Source organism: Myxocyprinus asiaticus, chromosome 22, assembly GCF_019703515.2.
Source record: "Myxocyprinus asiaticus isolate MX2 ecotype Aquarium Trade chromosome 22, UBuf_Myxa_2, whole genome shotgun sequence".
Classification (NCBI taxonomy): Eukaryota; Metazoa; Chordata; class Actinopteri; order Cypriniformes; family Catostomidae; genus Myxocyprinus; species Myxocyprinus asiaticus.
Genome location: NC_059365.1, coordinates 31,508,929 through 31,516,985, shown reverse-complemented (window position 1 = coordinate 31,516,985; position 8,057 = coordinate 31,508,929). Strand labels below are relative to the sequence as shown.

Here is an 8,057-nt window from a genome sequence, read left to right as displayed (position 1 = left end):
TTACCGTAGAATTTGTCAGTTCGAACCAGTTTGGCCATTCTCTGTTGACCTCTCTCATCAACAAGGCATTTCTGTCCACAGAACTGCTGCTCACTGGATGTTTTTTGTTTTTGACACCATTCTGAGTAAATTCTAGAGACTGTTGTGTGTGAAAATCCCAGGAGATCAGCAGTTACAGAAATACTCAAACCAGCCCATCTGGCACCAACAATAATGCCATGGTCAAGATCACATTTTTTCCCCATTCTGATGGTTGATGTGAACATTAACGGAAGGTTTTGACCCGTATCTGCATGATTTTATGCACTGCACTGCTGCCACACAATTAGCTTATTAGATAATCGCATGGATGACTGTTGGTGCCAGATGAGCTGGTTTGAGTATTTCTGTAACTGCTGATCTCCTGGGATTTTCACACACAACAGTCTCTAGATTTTACTCAGAATGGTGTCAAAAACAGGAAACATCCAGTGAGTAGCAATTCTGTGGATGGAAATACCTTGTTGATGAGAGAGGACAACAGAGAATGGCCAGACTGGTTTGAACTGACAAAGTCTACGGTAACTCAGATAACTGCTCTGTACAATTGTGGTGAGAAGAATATTATCTTCGAATGCTATTCTGTTATGCGAGTTAGCACTGGTTGGCGGCACGAGGGGAACCTACACAATATTAGGCAGGTGGTTTTAATGTTGTGGCTGATCAGTGTAAATGTTGTTTGTTAGTTAAATTATAATCTAATAGGTGATAGTACAATGTCATATTTATACTATGTTATAGTGTTGCTGGTTGGATGTCTTTGCAATAGGCAAAGCTGAATGACATGTGAATGCCAAAATCTAAATCTGTACAGCCTACAGTATGTCTTGAATTTACCTCCAGTATACAGTAAATAGGTGCACAGGTACTGAAAGTGCTTGAAAAATTCTGTGTATAGATATGTTCTTTTGAGAGTTACTCCATAGAAGTGTTCCTTCCACGATTTGTAATTTGCATTATTTTAATTTAGCTATATTTGATTTTTTGTTATCATTGTAAACATCAGATCACTATTTTGGAGATATTCTGCATTTGGTTGCACATGTCTGTTGTCCTTATGGTGTGTTCTCATTCTTATGTTTTTAAAATGCAAGAAATGCTAGAAGTCATTTTATACATAAAGGCTGAAGACTAAACCGTTTGTTTTTATGTAACAGCAGCCCTGTTTTGGTACAGCAAATAAAACATGTTTTTGTAATTTGTGCTAATATATTTATTTTTAAATGTATTATTCGTGACATTCATTTCTTACCTTAACTATTTGGGTAGTTGACATAAGTTGACATTTCAATTTTAGGTTAAATTTATAAAGAAAATTAAATAATATTTTAGGTGGTGTAACTGTTCATTATTTATGTTTTTCATATTTTTCTTGATTTCTGATTATTTAGGTAGTTGAAATCATAATTACATTTTAGGTTAAATTTATATTAATTTATAAAGGAAAGTATATGTTAGGTGCTGTAATTAATCACCTTTTGTGTTTTTCACATTTTATAATTACCTTTAAGTGTTCACATTTTTTTTAAATACACTTAAATATTCCTTACGTTGACATGTCGTGTAAACTATCCATTTCCATGTAACACGATACCTGATGTAGCTAACTTTAGATTCATAGTGTCCCTGAAGTTTATATGGATAACTGACAAAAAAGAAATTACTGTTTGACCAAATCACAAAATTGTCACACGTAATGCATTCTCTATGTCAGGTATTTAAACTGCACCCATTAATCTGACAGCCTGAGACAGTAATTTGCCACTGAGTAACCTTCTCTCCTACAGAATTCACAGACGGAGAAAGACAGCTAGTAAATCCACCCTCAGCCGCCTCCATCTCTATCTCTGTGAAGTATCTGTTCGCCTCACTCCTCCACCCACCACAAACCTCCCTGTCCTTCCTCGGCAGAACCAGGTACCAACTTAGCGCCAAGACATTTGCCAAAAACATGGAGGTGGGAGAACAGTTAGTTATTTCTAAGGCAATGGTACTTTGTTATTATTATTTTCCACATTTCAGAATAATAGTGAAATCATCAAAACTATTTTATATTTGTCTGCAAATAAATAAAGCAATTAAGCATTTAACAATAAGCCTTTAGGTCAAAATGCTTTTAAAAATCATATAAAACATGGATTCAGTCAAGTGCCCCCAAAACTTTCAACTTAATATACTTCATGGTATTGTATAAGTCTGTATGACAGCATTATTGCAGAATTAAGCGCAGACTGTTTGCTCACTGATGCATTGTGTGACCACAGTAATATGTCACTTTCCTGCTTACCATGTTGGGGTGAAAAAATAAATAGTTTCTTGTCTAAACAGGATTATGCCTTTGTTCTGCAATGTCTGACACACAAAAGATTCTGTGCCAGTCACATTCTTTACAGAATCATTTAATCCACTGCATGAAAGAGAATTTAAATCATGTAAAATCCTGTATCATGTCAAAAGCATTCTGCACCTCCCTGACATTCTTTATGAATTAAGCAGTTGTTTTCCCAGAACATAGTTGAGGAATAACTTTCCTGCTCGCTATTTAAAAGCTTTTCAGTGCAGTCAGATTGCCAGACTTTGATCCACATGCTTGTCTTTTTGGACCTGCAAAGAGATAACACAGAGGACCAGCTGAACAATCTTCCAGTTATGAACAATTAGGTTGGATTCTGAAGACAAATTAAGTGGTTTAGTAACATAAAGTGATCCCTGTATAAGAGCATATATTTGAGCTAAAGGATTTAAATACATGAAGTAAAAAATAAATGCATTTCTTGCTTCTGTTGTAATGCATTGCATCCCTTTGATGCCTTTAATAAATCTGAGAAAAATGAGTCATGATGGAAGAGATCTGAGCCCACTCAGTGGGTGAACTTATTTGGCTAACAGTAGGTAACAAAATGAAAAGTCAAACAAGTAGGCTTGCTAAAGTCCCAAAGTTTCAATTGAAAATATTCCATGTGTGTTGCTTCCATAAGAGTGGCACCAACATACTCCACCCCAGTAACATGATTGTGATTTTACAGGAAATGTCCCTGGATCAGCATCCTTGTTGATCCTGGAACAACACTTCCATCAGCCAATCAGATTATAGAGTTAGGGTTAACATTAGGGCTGGGGCGTTGGTGCTTCAGCAACATTCTTTCTTATAATTTCCTTTCATTTTAAGGGGATTTGTTGAAAGGAATTTTTATTGTTTATTGACTATGGTGGCATATATTATAAGTTACCACACAGTTAGAGTTAGAACAACTGTAATGCTATGGCATTACCATGGTAAATTCTATTTTGCAAATACTAAGTAGACATTTACAGACTTTATAAAATTTTAGAGAGAACACTCTCTCTAATATATATATATATATATATATTAATCTAAAGAAGTCTTGTTGAGACAGCAGGTAAAACAATTGAAAATTGTTTGACTTAAGTAATGTAGACTTATATAATGCATATATAATTAAACTTGCTTTTTAAACATTCTTGCACTTTATCTGCATACTTATTTGTGCAAATTACATAGTAAAATGTTGGCCTTTTAAGTCATTAGCAAATTGCAAAGCAAACATAATATGAGATAACTATTCACAGTGTCAAATAGACCTCAACATACAAAGCTCAGTAATGGTGACAATCAACAAATATCATTAAGTAAAAGGATGTGCTCTGAACATAATCACACAACTATTAACTAACAGTCATGACAAAAACAACAACAACAACAACAGCAAAGATAAAGTCTGCAAACAGCAAACAATAAGCCTTTAACACTAACCATAAAAATATATTCATATTGCAATGCATGCTGGGATCTGGAAGATCAGCAACAATATTAAATATTAAATAGTTTGACGATCTTAAATAGTTTGACAAATTTGTTAAGCTAATTGGGACAACATTAAGTGTTATATTATTTGTCTAACATGCGCTGTAAAAAATGTCTGTCATTTTAACGGTAAAAGACTGTAAAATTGCTACAGAAAAAAAAACTTTAATTGATCAACGAGTATTAACTGCAAAATATACAGTAAAAAATTGTAATGCATTTTAAAAGACAATACAGTAGTTTTTACAATAACATTTTTAGATGTAAAAAGTAAGACTTTCCTGTATAATTAATGGTAAAAATTTACATTACATTTAACAAGAGAGTACCTGTACTTTTTACAGTAAATTATTGTTAAAATTACAGTAAAAAACATTAATTGGGCATTCCCACAATTCCCTGCATGTCCCATCATATTTCATTATATTTTATGGGAATAGTTATGTTTCTTCTTATTTTTAATATCAATTACGTACATTGGGGTGTTCTGTTTTATATCTGATGTAGTTTAGTTAATGTTTATTGCATTATTTAAATTTCACATGTGTTACCCTGATGGTGTTTAGTGTTTGTGTGAGTGACACTGAGCACTGTCCCTACATGTCTTATTGGTCATTGCTCTTGGAAGAGCCACTGCTGGAGAAAATCATGTCATCATGTGCCCTTCTGTAATAACTATGTGATTAACAATACCTTATAAAGTAAAAAGCAGATTTTTACAGTTTCAGAAGGTTAATATCAAGTTTTGTTTTTGTTTTTTATTTTTTTACTGTAAATTTAACAGAATTTATTATATTAATTATTATTATTATTTTACAGTGCCAGTGTGGTCATGTAAATTACAACAGTTTTAAACTGTAAAATGTACAGGTTGTTCTGTAAAGTTGTTTACATTTTTACTGTATTTTTTACATAATTATTCTGGCAATAACAGCTGCCAGATTTTATTTGTATTTATTTATTTATTTATTTATTTATGGTAAAAACAACAGGAAATTTTTTTATTTTTTTTTTTTTTTTTTATTTTTTTTACAGTGTGCTTAGATTCAAAGTAATTTACATTTCTCAGTATTGAAGATTTTGAGATAAATGATGCGGAGTTAACTGACAGAGATTTGAGTTGATTCAACATATGATTTTGAGTTGAGGTGGCAAATACGCTTGTTATTCAACTTAAGTATACAAATTGATTTAATGAGAATGGAGTAAAACAAGCTCAGATAAACTGACTGAACTCAAAAATTCCAGTTGATTGAGAGAAATCAGTAAAATCATCCACCTTACTCAAAACACTTACATGTTATGATTTATGTGGATTGTACTTAATTTATTTGGGTTAAAACATCATCAGGGATAACAGTGAATAAATGTAAAACACTTCAGGATTATATCGTCGTTTTTTAGGCAACAGAGTGGAGCATTGTGGAAAATGCTCCAAAATTTCCGACAGTCTACCAAAACAGTGTTTGAAAGTGGTGTGTACGGAACGTACGAATTGAAAACAGCGGAGTTTAAATCACTGCACCTGAAATCTGCGCTGTCTTCAGCACCCGGCAGGCGGAGCACCGGAGACGCGCGCGTTTACTCACGAGAAGGGGATGCGCACGCACAGCGCCTACAGTTACCTACACCTCACTCTCATCATCCGAGTTATTATCGAAAAGAGGGAGCACCGTGAACCTGCTGGAGCCGCTCATCGCGGGGGACCATTAACATGACCATCATGAACCGTTCGCCGGACATCAGGACTTGAGACCTTCGGTCTATCTCTCTTTCTCCAGTGTTCTTGTTCCCGGACTATCCTCTTTTAGATTCCCTCCATTTCCATCATCTGCCCTTCTAGAATTAATTTAACACTAGAACTAATCATGCTGTGGAAAACGGGACTTATCTTTTTGTGCTGGGGCTTGACGTCAGGGGAACTCCAGGACTCACAGTCCGGTTCTCCTTCAGCTCCAGCGCGGGGAACTTTGGATTTCGGCTTCGTGCCCTTCGAAGTTTACGAGACCATCGCCTATTACGAGCCCGGAGCCATTGGGATTTTATTTAACATGATGCACGCTTTCCTCTTTGTGGTTCAGCCTAACCCGTTTCCTGAAGGTAAGCTCGGTCCGGTGATGCTCTTGTGAACTTATGTACACCTGCGTCATGTGTTTTTCTTTATCACAATAAACAGTGGAAATCTGAGGTGTCCGTCCCACAAATGTAATCACTGTTGAATTACTAATTTAAATCTGTTTCTACATCATGAGCAGGTAGGCTTCAAGGTGTTGCTGTTTACATGGTGAGTTCAGCAGGTGTGAGGGGAGATTGGAGGGGTTGAAACAGGCTGGTCTGTTTCAACCCCCGCCCCACTGTGTCCATCATTAATCGGTAAACTTTGAGATTAGGATTTTGTGACCCTTTGAGTCACGCATCTTAATGAGCTAAAACGCTAATCTGGAATCCCATATGTTGCTGTGCTTTTATTTTCCAGCCTGCTACAGGTGGACACTGTATAATCAACAAATACAACATAATGGCAGCCGCCAAACAGTGTGCCAAACACTTGAAAAGATTATGTGATGTTATGTTAATGTGATCATACTTGTTTCATATGATACATAATGCTTTGTCGACCAGTCAGATGTGCTCATCTGCTTCAGAAGATTGTAGAACCTCCACTTCCTGCAGTTTGCTCATTTAATCTGGTAAATAGTGATGTTTCCGTCTAGCAGTTGGTCGAAATAATCTGTGCGGTTTTGTGAACGCATGAAGCACTGAGGCTGTTTTGTTTTCATTTCTCCCCTTTTCCTTTTTTTTTTTTTTTTTTTTTTTCATTCTCTAATAAAAATAACCACAGCTGTAGCCTTTTGGCGAATTAATTAGAATGATAAAGGCTCTCTGACAGGACTCCAGTATAATTGTTCAGGCAACTGTGTTTGATTTGCATGGAAAGAGACAGCTGTACAGATGAAAAGACTGAACAACAGTGACATCATACCTCAGTTTTAGCTTGATTGGTTCTCTTTGACTATAAATGTTTGTTGCCAATACCAATAGACCATATATCGGCCAGGCCAAAAAATTAACTGACATATTGCCACTTCGGCCAATAACCATGCCCAAGTAACAGGAGTCTATCAACAGATACTGGATAATGCACAACATTTTTAGTTAATAAAGTAAATAATATATAAATGTTTAATTTCAGCATGTAGGTGTACATTTAAATTGCCTTAACTAAATTGTATTAGCCCTGCTCTCTTGTTACCACATTTGAAGTCAGAAGTTTACATTCACTTAGGTTGAAGTCATTAAAACTCATTTTTTTAACCACTCCACAGATTTAATATTAGCACACTATAATTTTGGCAAATCATTTAGGACATCTACGTTGTGCATGACACTAGTAATTTTTCCAACAATTGATTACAGACAGATTGTTTCATTTTTTTATTGACTATATCACAATTCCAGTGGGTCAGAAGTTTACATACACTAAGTTAACTGTGCCTTTAAGCAGCTTGGAAAATTCCAGAAAATGATGTCAAGCCTTTAGACAATTAGCCTATTAGCTTCTGATAGGAGGTGTACTGAATTGGAGGTATACCTGTGGATGTATTTTACGGCCTATCTTCAAACTCAGTGCCTCTTTGCTTGACATCATGGGAAAATCATGTGGGAAAACAATTGTGGACCTCCACAAGTCTGGTTCATACTTGGGAGCTATTTCCAAACACCTGAAGGTACCACGTTCATCTGTACAAACAATAGTACGCAAGTTTACACACCATGGGACCACGCAACCATCATACTGCTCAGGAAGGAGACGCATTTTGTCTCCAAGAGATGAACGTAGTTTGGTGTGAAAAGTGCAAATCAATCCCAGAATAACAGCAAAGGACCTTGTGAAGATGCTGGAGGAAACAAGTAGACAAGTATCTATATCCACAGTAAAACGAGTCCTATATCGACTTAACATGAAAGGCTGCTCAGCAAGGAAGAAGCCACTGCTCCAAAACCGCCTACAGACTACAGTTTGCAAGTGCACATGGGGACAAAGATCTTACATTTTGGAGAAATGTCCTCTGGTCTAATGAAACAAAAATTGAAGTGTTTGTCCATAATGACCATCGTTATGTTTGGAGGAAAAAGGGTGAGGCTTTCAAGCCGAAGAACACCATCCCAACCATGAAGCATGGCGGTGGCA

General features: G+C 35.9%; 1 protein-coding gene across 9 annotated transcripts in view; it reads left to right on the top strand.

The window, feature by feature from the left end:
* The first annotated feature begins 5,497 nt into the window (after window positions 1-5,497).
* The window catches only part of LOC127413032 (prominin-1-A-like), a 118,197-nt gene continuing 115,637 nt past the window's right edge, over window positions 5,498-8,057 (top strand). For all 9 annotated transcript variants that reach the window (XM_051649833.1, XM_051649829.1, XM_051649831.1 and 6 more), the window contains exon 1: window positions 5,498-5,965. In XM_051649833.1, the coding sequence (XP_051505793.1) occupies window positions 5,734-5,965 (232 nt within the window). In that variant the 5' untranslated portion in view covers window positions 5,498-5,733. The remainder of the gene's footprint in view (window positions 5,966-8,057) is intronic.